This window comes from Ambystoma mexicanum, chromosome 8 (genome assembly GCF_040938575.1).
Source record: "Ambystoma mexicanum isolate Mex_15411 chromosome 8, UKY_AmexF1_1, whole genome shotgun sequence".
Classification (NCBI taxonomy): Eukaryota; Metazoa; Chordata; class Amphibia; order Caudata; family Ambystomatidae; genus Ambystoma; species Ambystoma mexicanum.
Genome location: NC_090929.1, coordinates 1367931985 through 1367948766, shown reverse-complemented (window position 1 = coordinate 1367948766; position 16782 = coordinate 1367931985). Strand labels below are relative to the sequence as shown.

Sequence of the window (16782 nt, the reverse complement as noted above, 5' to 3'; positions counted from 1 at the left end):
CATAGCATCCTCTGAACTTGAGGTCTCTCGATTATACATCCTAAAGACACTCTGGGTTTTCTTTTTTTATGAAAGGCTATTACCTCCTCCATACTTTTCATGGGTACATATATCATGATTAATTTGCAAGAATGGTCTAAAGGAGCTGAAAGTGTTAAATACAGATGTCTTGCCAAAACATATTTAAGTGAGAGAAAGTCAGTCTGATGCATCAGGGACATTCCAGGCATAACTCCAAATCAACATTTTCAAAGATTATGGTTAGTGTGTGGTTTTCATGTTTGGTGATCTCTTTAGAGGCCACTTCACAAGCACACTGTGTCTTGCTTCTAATGGTTCTGTTCTGCATTATAAAATACTTTTTTCTCACAGATTACTGCGAGGAGCCAGGAATGAGATGTGGACACAGGAAACTCATGTTTGTGGAACCAAACGTTTATTGAAATAATAATGGGTTTTGGGAAAGATCTCACTGTCCCTAATCTAGGGGGTATTTCCCTACCTCAACTAAAATCTAAGGATCTCTCCGTTGTCAAGATGTCCAAAACAAAAAATGTCCTTTGTCCAAAATCCTATCCTACGGCTCTCACTAAAAACAACTATAAGGTGGTACAGATAATGTCTGTGGCTTGAAAAAGTGTACAAATGTTAAAGTTCAAAAAAGTATAAATCCAACTGAAATCTCCAATGGACAGTGTTCACAGTTCAGGGGATGGCTTCCTTCCGCATATTTCTATAAAAAGCAAAACGGTCAAAAAGAATAACCAATTTCCTGTAACCCAAGAGGATAACTTCCACCTCTTGATGTTGCAATTCACTTCCCGGGAAATGACTCCCTGCCCCAGATTCTCTCCTCATGCAATGCAGTTCAAAATCCCAAGGATATAAATCTTCCTTTGGATTCCCCTTTTTAAGATATCACAACTTGGGTGCGGGTCCCCGACTGATGGAACACCTGGTATACCCCCCTGCCAGGCATTTTGCACAGTTCCTTTCCAGAAGGGGTATTGCTCTTTTCTGTTTTGCTTCAATTTCTAGCATGCCTGGCATACTCTCCTTCCACGACCTTCAATTCGAACTTTATGGGTGCGAGTCCTAGACTCGTCGTTCGCCTGGTGTACTCTGCTGCCAAGACCTTTCACATGACAGTCAACCGCTTTGGCACCAAGGTGTATTTAGCTTCCCCAAGCTTCCCTTTTCATTTGAGCTACTTGTATTTTCCTTCTTCCCCAAGTAGTGGGAGCTATGTAGATTAGCCACGCTGCAAGCCGTAGGGCTTCACCTCCCACTTGTGCTTAGGAGTGCCTTCTCCCACCAACCTTCTAATATGGGCTTACCAGAGCTTGAACGGCTTCCTTAGCTTCTCTGACCCTTGGACCAGTCCTGGTCCATGCTTGCTCTCCCTCTCTTTGATTTGGACAGCTCAGCTCTGTGGCGGATGGTGTTCGGCATTCGACGAATCCCCCCGGCTTCCCTTGCCGGCACAAAGCTTCCTCTCTGCTTTGTGACCCTCACCAGCATCTGCGGTGCCTGTGGGAGTGTGCCGCCAACTCAGACAATGCCTTTCATTCTCACCGTCCGCAGCTTTGCTTGCTCCCTCCTTACCCTCCACAATTCTCTTGTGTCACTCTATTTGCCTGTCCACCTGACCGTTTTGCTTAACCGGTGTAGGCTAGCCAATAGGATCTCACAATTTTGCTCAGCTGTTGCATCTTTGAACTCCTGCACTGTGAAAGGGGGTTACTCAGAGCAAATCTGATCTCTCGAACTACTGGACTGCTTGTTTTGCTTCAGTCAAACTATCTTCATTCTACTAGCCCTTTTCCTTGTGTCAGTGTTTGCCATTAGGTTGGTTAGAGAATATTGAGGGATACTGTCAAAAGTTTTTGTGGGTTGCTGAGGGAGATTATTACAATATGACAGCAAAGCATGTGGGAATGGAGGGGATATCCATAAAAGGGAAAGGGGTATATTATGTCTCATCCGACAATGCCACACTTTGCCAGTGAGGATTACCCCCCCTTTTGATCCTCGCTCAAATAGCCACCTCTAGGGTCAGGATCAGGTAGCAGCTGCCGTCCCCTCGCCACATGAGGAGAGACTTCCTCTAGGAAAGGAGTGATGACATCATCAGATTCATGATATGAGCCTCCCAAGTTCTCATCCTATGTGGTACTTGGATGCAAACAGGTCTCAGGGGACTTTTATGCAGTGACATGTTGGGATTGGGTGCTGCTGAAAATGTGATCCTATGTAGCAAGATGAAAGATGTCCTTTACCTCATCTTCTGACAAGCCATATGTGGGTTTCTTGTGCTGATCTAGGGCACAACACAGCAGGCCACTAAGACAAAACACTTGCTGCACACTTTATCCTGCCTACCGTACTGTATTTCAGAGTAGATTTAATATATATATATATATATAACACATTCTAATTTGGCTGTAGTGAACATTGTTGAATGTATGATAAGGTTGCACTCGGCTAAAGTGAATGCTGAGTGATCAGTATTTGTGATTTCCTTGGTAAAGTAGGTGCATTGTAATGTTGACAGCTGCCTCAGCCTATTTTATTTTATTTCCCAGACTTTATGAAAATAAAGGTGAAGCTGACTTTGTGGAGTCCTTACTACAATTATTTACGTCGATTAATTCTATGACAAGCAGTGCATCTGATCAAACGTTGGCAATCAAGGTATGTTTTTCTCAAGTCCTTATTGTTGATACAGTGTGTTGTTATTGCTCTTACTCACAATCAAATTGTTCATTCTATAGGACGCTGTGGGTGTTTCCAACTTAGGTGCTGGATATATTAACATATACAATGTTTAGACTATACAGTGGTGGCAAGTGAAGGTTATTTAATTTACATATTTGCACTGATCAATATACAGTACAACATGATTTAGAAGACACTTTTTTCATTCGTTTTTATTTGTTGATGATGGGCATCAGAGGTGATGAAAGATTTTACTTCTTACCCATCAGTTTTTCTGCAGTATAGGTCCTTGAGATTGAGTGAGATTTTAATAGAACCTTTAAATGCATACTGCAATAAAAAAAAATACGAAGCACAAAATACAGAGCATGTTTTTTCTCCTTTTTACCACATATATGTGGCAGAGACCGCCTGCACCCCCTAATACTCCTCCAACGTTTGTATTCACTTAACCCCGCCCCCACATATATATGTGGTAAAACAGGGGTCTCGAATTTCAGCATTTTGGTTTTTTGAAATATTTGCTTTCAGTATTTTGGTATGATCACCCTTTAAACTAGAGGGGCTGGTTTGCTATGACCCATTTACGAATGCTTTGTTCTTATGGGCCTTGTGTGTGTGTGTGTGTGTGTGTGTTTTGCTATGGTGGTATCATCCATTTTTGTGGACGCCATGAAAAGTTCAATGACCATTAATTTTATTGAATTGAGTGTGTTCTACATCTTGGTGCTAACACACATGTTTAAAAATTGAATGCCATTTTATTGACATGTTTCACACAACCTCTTGGGCTTTCTCAAGGCTATTGGCTTATAAAGTAGAGTACTCTATTACCAGTGGCAGAACTGAGGTGATAGTAGAACCTTAGCTCACCCCAGAGTCGCGAGCTCCACCTTAGGCGAGATGCCGCCCCAGGTGTTGCATGGATTATTGACAACAGTTTGTTGTTAGCCAGTAATAGCCTTAAGAATGCACAAGAGATTAAGGAAAATACTTGACAGCAAAATAGCATACAAAAATTACACATTTTCTGTACAACCAACAAGGTTTAACCACTCTCATTGAAGCCATATTTTGTGTAGTGCTAGCACAACACTACATACAAAGAAGGTCCCTCAAACGAATATACCTATTCGGCATATTGTAGGAGCAGTACCGCCCACCACAAACACAGGTTTTGTGGTGTGTTTATTAACCATATGCCATGAGATAGTGATAGCAGTTTAAGATGGACTACTTTCAAAGCATTATAGCCGGTGGCCACCTCCTTTGCTCAGTATATGCCAGATTCCCATGTCAGGCACATTCCAGTTGAGCTCCTAACAATATTTGAATGTTTTCTTAAATTATCACTGAGCCTTTACATGTGTGCATGCTGCATTAGATTTGGTAATCAAACACTGGTTACGTTTTGCACTGTAATCCTGCAGCTAGTTCAGGGAGGCTAGCAATAAAAAAATGTAACTTCATACAACGAAACACGCTGTTTAAATAAAGGATGCATCCTTTTCTGTGCAAAATGGGGTACATATTTAGTCCAGCCAGTGATAATATGAATGTATGCTTCTTTACTTTGTTCTAGATTGTCAAAATATCCAAAAGCTGTTTCTTCTTTGATTAGCACTGTACCAATGAAACCATATGCCAATGTTTTGAGCACAACCTATTCATTCATTCATTCATTCATTCATTCATATTCTACATATAGATTGACCTTGGGATAATAGCACCCTCATACTACTCAGTTACATACAATTAATCACGAACATCTTTTATTACAATCTTAGCAAATAGGAAAAAAATAGAACAACAGATAGTTTTACTTTTGTGATTTGTACCATTTTATCACGTTATACCACCCGTGTCACTGCCTATTTATCTTCTAAATCATAATTGGGCTCCATATACAAGCAATACCAGTAATGTTCTCTCATCAGATGGCTCAAGATCATAATCTCACTGCAAATATCATCTCAAAATCAAATTTCTATTTGGTATTCAGGAAAATATTTCAAGACCCATTAAGGCAGTAACATGGAGGTGGGCATGTGACATCTTAAGAGATAATTAAAACAATGAAGTGTGCAATTTGAGGAAGATGTGAAAGGGAGTGATAGACCTGGCTAGATGAGAAAGAAAGATTTCAGGCAGTGTGATATACTGGGAAACTTAACTCGAGATCGATTTCAGATAGAACAACGAATTACTTACCTCTCAGTAATGTTCTTTCTGGTGGATGTTCCTCTCAGACATTCCTCATCTAGGACATCCTATCTGCGTGGCTGCTGATCTTCAGAAACCTTTCCGCAACCAGCGCCATGCTGGACATGATGTCAGGGCAGTATATATCGAGGTACTACACCTCGTGACAGCATTTCCCCCCTTTTTCCCTAGTACTCTGACTGCAAGATGGACAAGTTGGGAGGGTGTTGAGGACTCTGTGGGACAAATATCCATCAGAAAGAAGATTACCGAGAGGAATGTACTTTGTTTTTCTAATGGATTCCTTCCTCCCCTGGAATCCTCATCTCTGATAGACTCCTATAGCATTGAGTGGATCTGGGGGAAGGAGGAGAACAAAGGACACCACTTCAACCAGGAAACTGGGGAGGACTGCCCTACCGGATAGATCACAGCATTCTGAGATGTAGAGAAAGATCTACCACAACAGGATCTGTTTAGTCACAGCCCTGCCAGCACTTGCACCAGCATTACCAACAAAAAGCTGGTAATCTTTCCCAATGTGCCTTGTCGTAGAAAAGAAAAGTAAATCAATATTTTTTCGTTATAAAAGTTTCATTATTAAAGCATTCTCTGTGATTTAATGTGTTAAAATCACATGTAACTGTAGCTTAGAGCCACCATCGCATCCAGCTGATGGTACCATTCCTCTGCCTTGCAAGCATGATAGGGACACAGGATGATGGATCTTTTGAGAGAGATGGAAATCTGAGAACACCTTCGGAAGAAAACAGTCTCACCCTCCATGTCATCTTCTCTTTGGAGGAAACCAAATAGGGAGGTTTAACAAACACCTGGAGCTCAGATCACCCATTCAGTCGAAGTTATGACAACCAAGAAAATCCCCTTAAGGGTGAGCAATTTAATAGAAGGAGAATGGAGGGGCTCAAACAGAGCTCCCATAAGCAATGCCTGCCAGCATAAATAGACTTTGTTGCAGGTTGCTGAGCCATCTAGAACATCCTCTAACAAGTCCCACTACTTGTATTACAGCCTCTCTGTAGCCAAGCATGAGGGTTCAGGGTTCTGAGGCTCTGACAAAGGGCCCACCCGTCTGAGAGCAGATCCACTCTCTCTGAGAGGCGCGAGGGAGGCCAGATGGACATGTTCCACAGCTTACAGTACCACAGTCTTCAGGCTCAGTAGGAGAAAACTTTCTCTAGAACTTTCTAACAGAGCTCCCACTCCTGGGAGGCAGAGGTCTGCCTGCTGTGACTAATCAAGGGTTGTTGTCCCTTCTCCCCAGGTGGTAGTCTCCCCCTTTGAGGCTAAGGAGCTGAGCCCACTCTGCAAGACCCTTCTTGGGGGTCTGCACAAGTTGGACATCACTGGGAGAAACTCCCCATTAGAGGACAAGGATTCCCGATCCTGTAAGGAACTCCCTAGACCAACCACTATAGTAGCATATGTGGGACTATCAGATATGAAGAACATTCTGTCATCCATAGACTTGGCTGACGGCCAAACAAAAATACCCCATTATGTCAAATGAGGAGGACTGGTCTCTTTGAGTGAAGCACAATTAACTGAAATGAGTAGCCTCGGAAGAGGAGAGGCGAAGCATGGACAGAGAGAAGAGCGTAAACCGGGGAAGCCACCGGATGCGGTGAAGCCTGGAGGTAGTGGATTCCTGAGCATCAGAGGGAAATGCTGGAGGCCCAGCATTTTTGAGCAAAGAGAACCCATGGAGAAGGAAATCCTTAACCCGGCGGTAGCATGACCACATGACTTTGTGGTGGGCCGTGCACCCGTTGAGCAGCGCCGAAACCACCCAGTCCACAAGATGCCCTGCCGGCCCGCATACAGACCAGGTTCCAGTGAGGGAGAGAGGACAAAAAGAAGCAGAGGAAGAGAACCTGAGCGAGCACCGAGAGCATTCCCCTGCAGATACAGCGGTATCTGGGAGAACGGGAGTACCGGAAGGCCACTGCGGCATCGTTATGGAGCAGGAGAAACGCATCCCAGTGATATTGACGAGATACTAAATATAAACCCATTACAGTAGAACTGTGTAAATGTGATCAAGAGAATAATGAAGAATCCTGAAAGAGAATGTATTGAGAGGTGGGCAAAAAACACCCTGATAACAGGGGAAAGAACCTCATGGTTTAATAAATAAAGTGGAGGAAACCAGAGAGAGAGGTTTATGAATATGAATGGGAAGTGAAATCAGGTGAACCAGAGAAGAGGAAAAATAATCAAATTGGACAACTGCAGCAGCCCTGTGGAAACACATTTTATAAAATGATCTTGACGCCACCCACTACGGCTATACTTTTTACACATGAATTACAAAATGACCATTTAGTTATATTCTTGGGGTAGGACGCAGGAGCATTTGCTGATTGGTGGAACTATGTCAGACCCCTATAGTAAGCCATACCATAATTAACCCTCATTGGATAAAACATTTATTGAAACCCAAACACATTAATACCTCTCGTGACTTCACAAACCTTCCCTTACCAGCCGGCAATCACGTGATTTTGCTGTTCAGTCATAAAACGTATATTTGCCTTTGGTTGGCACTGTTGAATATAAAAATGGATAAACTGCTGCATACTGATTGGACACAGCATCTTGAGATGTCAAGGGGCAAGACATTCTCACTGGATCCAACCAATGACATGACCCGCGGCTATCAGCGAGGACACTTTACATTGTTGCACCGCAGGAACACAGAAACCGCCTTCTGCTGATTGGCTCCCTGTCACGTGCCCCACAACCCCTTACCCCATTGCTCTAGCCCCCCAGCGGCCTTCTCACGCCTCGCTGCCGGGCATTCTTCTAAAAAATCGACAACCACTGTGAATATGTTTTAAATAACTGCATTTGATTCCTTTTTCTCTGCAAATTCATCTCAGACAACCAGGTGCCTAGCTCGGTGGCCTCAAAAGTATCTTATAGCCGTTGATAGGGCGGTGTTCTCCTGGGAAACTTCAGCCTTGCAACATTTCTGCACACTGTTTTTGCTGAATATTCAAAAAAAGACCATCACTGTCACTATGGCCTGCAGCTCTTTATTATGAACGGTCTACAAAAATGCTTTTTCTAACATGGAAACAGACCCTACCCCTAAGACCCCTAAGTCCATAAAACACCTTGCGCTCCCTCCCCTATGCCCATGCTGCATCAGCTACCTTAACCCACCCCATAAAACACCTTGCACCCCATCGCCTATGCCCATGCTGCATCAGCTACCCTAACCTGCATGTTACACGTACTTGTCCATGTGTAATTCTGCTCTGAGCCAGCACCTGTCGTAACAACTAGATCTATACTATGTGCACACTGTTCCCTATGTGACCTTCCACCACGCCACTATTTAAGTCCCCATGTCCCTTGCGTAGCTGGTACATGCACCCCTCTTGAAATGGCCCCTTACATCAAAGGCCAAGTCACTACAATGGATAATCGGCCTAAGAAACACAATAACACCAACACGATAAACTAGAACATTTCAAAGGGCCAGAATAAATATGCCACAAGACAGAACGGGACTATGCGAGAGAAAACTGGTAGAAAGAATAAACCAAATGGATCCATGTCAACAAACACAGACGCAGCAACGGAACACACAACCTTAAGCCTGGCAGAATATAGAACAAACTCTAAAACCTTTCTACCTAACACCATACAGTGCGACAAAGCATCCACCAGTGCACTTTACGACCACCAACAATGCTAGACACACCAGCAAGATACCATGACCACACAGGAAGAGAGCAGAAACCTCTGGAAGTAGTAATAGGGAAAACAACACCTTCACCCCATGTATCATCAACACTCTATGGGACCAACGGCAACAAGATACAGAAGTGGAGCCAGAAGAAGTCAGGACCCCTATACGAAATGTAGCTGATCTATTCAATGACAAAACAGCCCCTACTGAACACACCCCACAACCTGAGAGTAACAAGGAAACTCGCCAACAAGACCACTGTAAGAGAAAACCAACAACAATACAAGGCACTATAAAATAAAATACACTTCAATCCAATCAACGCAAGATCAATGTCCAAATATGCTATAGAGATCTACCATCTACTCTACGACGATGGAATCGGCATCCCATTCATCACAGAAACCTGGTTAGATGACTACAAAGTCACAATAAGCAGCTGTCTACCCGACAACTTCAAATGCACATAGATAAACAGGAAAGGAAGAAGAGGAAGGCTTGCAGTAGCCTACAAAGAACACCTGAAAATAAAAACTGCTGACACGCTGAACATCAGAAACTACAAAACCTTCACCTGACAGCGGACTCAAAAACAAACCTTGCATTCATACTACACTTTAGTCCACCGACCTACAACGCCACCTTCGTAGAAGCCATCACGAACCTCGCCATCAAACATGATCACCTGATAATCCTCTAGGACTTCAACATATGGTTTGAAGAAGAGAACGCAAATTCAAAGAAATCACTAACCAAGCAGCTCGAGACAGTGGAACTACGCCATATGGTGAAATCAGCAACACACACTGCAGGACACACTTGACGCAAAGTTCACCATCAAAAAACTAATCTCGATTGCGCCACCAAAACAAATACTATAGAGCAACCACCTCATCATACCGTTTGTGATCGAAGTACCATATGAAGCATCCAAACAGCCTCAAAGGTTACTCCCAATCTGGAAAAGACACTGGAATACCATCAAAAGCAGTAACTTAAAAGAATTGGAATCCTCAAAACCATCGACCCCAACTGTGGACAGGACTGACCTATATGGAAAAGAAGGCCTAATCCAGAAATGGATCGCCGAAACAGACAATCTCCCAGGAAAAACCCTTCATCCCATCATGAAAGGAAGCAGTGACAAGATGGTTTACACCCCACCTCAATACAATGACAAATATAAACCGGAAACTTGAACTAGAATGGAGGAAATACTACAGCCAAGCCAAAAGAATACATTATCGAAAACAAATGCGTGCATACAAAAAGGAAGCTCTCAAAGCCAAAAAGATATACTACAATGACTGCATCACAAAAGCCACCAACACCCAGAAAGAACTAATCAACATCGTACCTTCACAAAAACTATGCGATGAACTTGCTGACCACTTTAAAAATAAAATCACTGACATACATCACATCATACAAAGTAGACTAATCAATCAGATTGTGCAACATCTCCTTCATACCCAAGAACCACAGAACAAGCTGCAAAGCTTTGCCCAAATGGCAAGAAATAAATTCCTCAAGTTGGTGAAACAAAGCAGGCTCCCCAATGGACCTCTGGGCACCTGACATGATTAAATCAATCCTTATACTATCGGAATGCTGCATAAACCTCTTCAATAATTCTCAATGGGGAGAGTGCTGCAGGCTTTCAAATCTGCATACATCAAACGACTCCTCAAGGATACAACGGGCGATGCAGAAGACCTCTCTAACAGCAGACCGATATCAAACATTCCATATCCGGCAAAATTTCTATGAACAAACACTAGAACATCACCAACTATTGGACCAGGCACAAGTCAGCTTCAGACCCATGAGAGGGACAGAGATAGCACTTCTATATTGCGGATGACCCAAAGACCAACACAGACTCCAACACTGATAGTACTTGACCTCTCCACAGCGTTCAATACAGTCAGCCACAACATCCTGAAGAGACTAGAAGAAATAGGGATCACTGACACAGCGCTGCTCTGGATTAAATCTTTGTCTGAAAGAATAGAAACAGCATGGATTAAACCATTCAAACTCCACCTATGGAGTACTACAATGATCCTCCCTATACCCACTCCTAATCAACATCTACATGACTCCACTAATCAACCTAATTAAAAGAGGTGGCTTCCCTTGCTACAATTCTGCAAATGACCCCCAAATTATCTACAAAATCGAAGATCTACAAGAGGGGAACACAACGCTAATATACTGTCTCAAAGAACTCTACGAATGGATGAACACGAACATCCTCAAAGTCAACCCGGGCAAGACGGAAATCATGATTATATCCAAAAACCAACAAAGTAACCAGTACATTCCATGGCCCACAGAACTAGGAACGGCACCCACACCATCCAAAATTGTCACATACTGTGGAATCCTAATGGACAAGAGCTAACCTTAGAACCACAAGTAAACACGATAATCGAGAAATACTTCTTGCACCTTCACACGATCAAAAACATTCTGCCATTTCTATCCTTCACGCACAAACTACTGTCAGTCATCTCCCTCGTCATGTCCAGGATAGACTACACCAACAGCCTATACCTCAGAATGCCAGATTTACTGAAAAACTGCAACCTATACAGAACGCATCTGCCAGATTTCTCTTCAACCTCTCACAAAGGGACCACATCACTCCAGTGCTGAAGCTGCTACATTGGCTGCCAGTCAAAAAACGAATTACATTTAAAACAATGTGCATAACAGACAGAACAATCCAAAGTCGGAACAGCATTCGTACAAAAGAAAATGACCATTTACCAGCCAACCAGAACACTCGGATCCAGCAATGACGTCTGCCTGGAACCTAAACCGTACACCAGGAAAAATCTTGGTGGATCAGCCTTCTCTTGCCTAGCCGTTAATCTTTGAAACTCCCTCCCCAGAGAAATACGAACTATGAAGAACCATCTAAAATTCTGAAAACCTCTAAAAACCTGGCTTTTCAACTCAGAATAGGACGAAAATGAATGAGCAACACACACGCCCCGTGTAATGAACACAAATGGAAAGACGGGGCACTAGGCCAGACCACAGCAAAGTGCAGGAAAGTAGAGAGGCCTCCAAACGGGAGGGAGACCCTGGTGCACCCGTTCCCATAGAGGGCCCTACCAGAAACAAAGGAGAGAGATGGGACCGACCTAAATGCACCACAGACAGAGGGCATTAAAATTAAAGGAGAAAGAGGGGTGAACAAACAGATAGACCGACCACAGGGCTCAGGGCTCAAGTGCACAGGGAATAGGTGCTTGTGGAGGTGATGGTTGCTGTACACTGGGATATGCTAGGGGGTAAAATGATATAGAGCTCCGTTAGGCTGAACATGGGGGAGGGGCTGGAAAAGGTTTCACCACTAAATAGCCCTTTTAATGACCCACACATCCGCACAGAAAATAGGAGTGGAAATTGTAGTACAACACAATGTATGACATTGGCAGGGATATGTGCAACAGGCTGCCAAAACTGAGGGGGTACGATAAAGTATCGCCACTAACCAACCCCACTAAAAAACTCATCCCTCTGCATACACCTCTCAAATTCTAAACTAGAGTAATGATATGAAATGGCATTTATCACGTGCCTATACACACGTGTTTCAAGGTGCGAAAGGATTGTAAATTACTAAAGAGTTACAAGATCTTGTCCAGAACATGGTGAGAGACTATTTGAAGATAGAGAGCTATGGACTAAGAAGAGACATTGCCAAAAGAGATGATCAGGAGAGGGTAGGCCTTCTCCTAGTATAATTTAAGTTAGTTAATATAGTGGTAGGGTCAGTTAGAACTAGTTTTGAACTGTGGACATATTCTTTTGGGACTTCTTGATAAGCACCTTGAGTGATTTTATATAGACAGGAATACCCCTCTAGCAAAAGGGAAATATAGGCCTTATCTTTATTATTTTAATTAACACCAGTAATAATGTCCTTCAGGTGTCCGCCTCCTTCTTCTGACCCACCACACTGCTTAAGGCATCCACTGTGACATTCTCTCTTATAGCAAAAAGGGCAGCCAAAAGAATCCAGAACCATAGTCACATTGATTTTCTGCATAGCGGCAAAGACCCTGCACAACCTCATTTGGTCAGGAAGTGCATGGCTACTGTGTACACTGTTAGGATCAGCACAGTCTTGCCCAACACAGAGGGGGGAAAAATTCAACACGGGCCAGCCTGCTTTCTCTCATATCCAACAAGTTGATATACACCAGATATTCTGATGGAGACCACAGTCTGCTCACCTCCAGATCTTACAGGTGAGCAGCGAACCAACCGCTCAGAGATAAATCGGTGACCACTGTCACCTGCTGCCAGGGTTGACGAAACACACCTGTCAGCAGGTTGTCTCTCAGGGACCACCACATAAGATCTTGAGCAACTTGGATTACCACCTTTAGGAGATCTGACGTGTAACCCTGAAATTGAGACCACTGGCAATCGAGGAGACACTGAAGTGACTTTGTGCACAGCCGGGCTTCTGGAACCACAAGAATGCCATGGGCCATTAGACCAAGCAAGCGCACAAAGGATGAATCTGTGATTTTGGGCCCTGTGATTGGACACTCCAATGAAGCAGAGGGACTGGGATGGTGAAATTGTGGACTTTTTGAAATTCAGGGAAAAGCCCAAGCTGTTCAACAGGCTGCACATGTGGAACAGCTGTTGGATGTCTGGTCTGGTGAGTCATCCTTGTAGCGAAGACATGAATACCCTCCCTCCCAAGGTGAGCCTCTACCACTCCCAGCAACATTGCGAAAACTCTGGTTGTCGAATGGCAGGACTCTGAACTGGTAGTGATGATGACCCACAACAAACCTAAAGTTCTGCATCGAGTCGCATCGCCAGAACGCTGGCTGCAGCGCCTGTGACCTGATCTCCCTGAACACATTGCCAGTACCTGTCCCCACACACTGCAGGACACTTTTTGGGCATCTGCCATTACGCCAAGCTCATGCCCGCTCCAGGCACGGGACCAAAGAATATCGACTCGAGCCGAAATCGCAGGTTAAAACATCAGGTCCCGCATTAGCAGCACCATCTCAAGTGTATTCTATCTAGTGGGGCACCCACGCCGTCTTGAATAAGGCATCCAGTCACTTTCATGCTAAAATACACCTCAGGTCCTTGGACCAACACTCTTCCACCTGTGGCTCTAATGCCTCCCCACAAGTATTCTCTGAACACCTAGATGCCACAGTCCCCCCTGTCCTGACGAAGGCCCCTACAAGAACATGGCTAGAATATAGCCACTACAAAAGGCCGAAACACCTTGGTGTAGACATTAACTTTTGAATCACAGTGTCACAAATGGTTTCACCTTATATAATTGTTGTTCATTATTTGTATCCACTGTAATTGTTTACCTGATTTGACTCTTGTCGGGTTTGTGTATTGACAGTAGATTTTGTACTATGTTGTCTTTATGTACTTATGTGCAAGGAACCTAACTTGCTACTGTTTGTCTTGCAATCTATATTGCTTTATCTGTATAATTTGGTGTTCTGCATTATACAAAAACCAATAAGTGTGTATATAGGCTACAAATCATAAACGTATTACAACAATTCAAGTGTAGTACTTAAACATTCTGTGATCCAAGAATGAGCATAAGGGGGTATGTTGGTCCTACTTACCCGTTCATTTGTATCTGATGATTAGATATCCCTCCTGGGCAGAATAGGGTCACCTCCAGGAGCCTGTTCTTCAATTACTTTAGTAGGAGCAACATGCGGGTCTGTTATACAAGGTGAATTTAGATATACGCTATACATTTCAAAAACCTGGAATATTCCCATGGTGTCCTGCTCGTTGATGGACAGGTGCTGGTTGTAGCATTAGACACAACCAGAGATTGCCTGGGTAAATATGTTAATGGCTGCATAACTAGTTTATTACCAGAATGTGGCGATTTGCTAAATATTGCAAAGTGTTTTTATGTCTCAAACCTCCACGATACCCTGGGTATCATTGTCCAAATTCGATCAAGCGAGGCCCAGCAATATGGGAGCAGTATTTGTATCTTCTCTCCATGCTGTGAAAGTGGTATCCAGAAGCGGTGCGGCCCTTGCTAGAACTATAGTCAAATATAGCAATAGCAAAAGTATCCATTGCGGCGATATGCAAATGCTGGTCATCTGTAGATGATTGGCAGATTTGTACAAGAGAGGCCGACTAAGAGTCTTCAAATGACTTCATGCTTTTAGTCAATGATGATTTGCTGGATGTTTTTTTGCCTCCTTCCCTCGGGAACCTCAGTATGGTAACCAGATCCCAAATTTGTATTGCATTAGTTTTCCTTGCTGCAGGAGGTGGTTCCCAAAGAGGCAAAAGCAAAAGGAGTGTTTGTTCTACAACCCTAATTTGTGATCGAAAATCCTTCACAATATTAGTCAACGTAGAGTCCATAAAGAATGACAGGATGCAACCCTTACCTGCTGGATCGGCATCTGGGGTCAACACATTTTTGTGTTGCTTTTTTGTTCAGCCTTTTTAAGATTTTGAAATCTCAATTGGATCTGCCTCGTACAAGAAGCTGCCCAGGGAGGCTCCCTAGGAATTGTACTCCCACGGGTCTTCAGAGTGTAGCATGACTGTATAGATCAGAGAATGACTATAACATTAAATATAAGCATGACATCTTTTTCCTTTTTTTTAATGCTGAAAGACATTGCTCCCATTAGTGAAACTGATGGAATATTTTCTACTTCAGCGATGTCCTTGTGCACAGTATGATTGTTCAGTGCTTGGGTTTTGAAGTGCAGTGTGGTGCTATGCTGCTGGAATGAAAAATGCTGTGTGAAACTCAACTTTAATTATAGCTGTTAATCACATGTCTTCACTAATGACATGTCCAGGTGATGTCAAAGAAACAAAATGCTCTCTGCATGTATGCATGTGTAGCAAAAATGCTAACGTGCCCTGGGGCATGAAGCGCTGGCGAGGCACAAGGTTCCTTCGATTGTTGCCTGATTGAGTTACACCAAATTCCCCATGTTATTATTTCGAGGCTTGCAATATATTTTTTGACAAAAATATACTGGGTTTGTAACCCACAATGTGTGAATGTTTTTTTTTTCCTTTGAGCATACACTACTTGTCAACGAGGTTTGTAATTTCGGTTGACACGGAATGCACCTTTCGCAGAGAAGCCATCGAGTGACCTCTGGTTAATTTATTTCTTTTTTCCTCCCATTGTTCTACCTAGGGAAAAACTGCACCACTCCACTGTGACGGATAGCCATTTGCAAGAGAGGGATAGCCTGAGCTTTTTTTTTAATTTTTATTCAAAGAAAATGATGCAGGCAATTCTGTTTCTGAAATGTAGGCCTGCTACACATGTTTCATTAAATGCTCCATGCCAAAATGATAATGTGCACATGCACATTTGCTATAAAAAGACTCCCGCCATCTACAGCCCTAGCTCTGCAGTGGTATAACACAGGTTCAAAGGTCTCAAGAACATCAGCTGCTTGGAAGCAAAGTTTCTGCAGGGGGAGGTGGCTTTTAATATTTGCACCTGATGTAAATTCTAATATTTGTATGTTTAGTCGATCTATTGGCGCATAAATCTTAAAGCCGTGCCTGGTTGCGCCATTTCGACTTCAGTACAGACGATTATACAGCCAAAGCCATTTGACATTACATCAGTTTCAGCTCTTTGAGCAGGTGCAGCAGCTTTGAGAGGACTGATATATATTGGTGTCTAGGCTGTGTCCACAGCTGCTATGTGTGGAACAACAACCAGAATCCGGACCCCTTGATTCTCCTGCACGAAGGTTAATGCATTCCCCAAAGGCATGAAAACATCCCCAGGAGGCCTCCTGGGAACAGTGCTTCAGGGAGTGCTGACATAACAAAGCCAGCCCTACACCAACGTGCTGGTCCCTGGAGACCTTTTGCAGCCAGTTGGCATATGAAGGGGACAGAGTTAAAGCAACCAGAGGGGGCTGGTAGTTCTGTAGAAGGGTTCCACCATCTTGCTTTCGGTTAGGGCTCTCTTCTTTTTCCCCATCTTTACTATTTCCTGTGGGCAAGGTACTGTGGGTGTGCTTTTGTAATGCAAAAGTCACTTTTTATAACCGGAATTGGTCCCATTAACACAGGCTTGCTTCGGAATAGTCCCCTGTGGC

The 16782-nt window shown here is 43.4% G+C and overlaps 1 protein-coding gene across 2 annotated transcripts in view; it reads left to right on the top strand.

Annotated features, from left to right (window-relative positions):
* DOCK1 (dedicator of cytokinesis 1) overlaps positions 1 to 16782 on the top strand; it is a 2312292-nt gene that overhangs the window by 518184 nt on the left and 1777326 nt on the right. For both annotated transcript variants that reach the window (XM_069611483.1, XM_069611484.1), the window contains exon 23: positions 2586 to 2694. In XM_069611483.1, coding sequence (XP_069467584.1) covers positions 2586 to 2694 — 109 coding nt within the window. The remainder of the gene's footprint in view (positions 1 to 2585; positions 2695 to 16782) is intronic.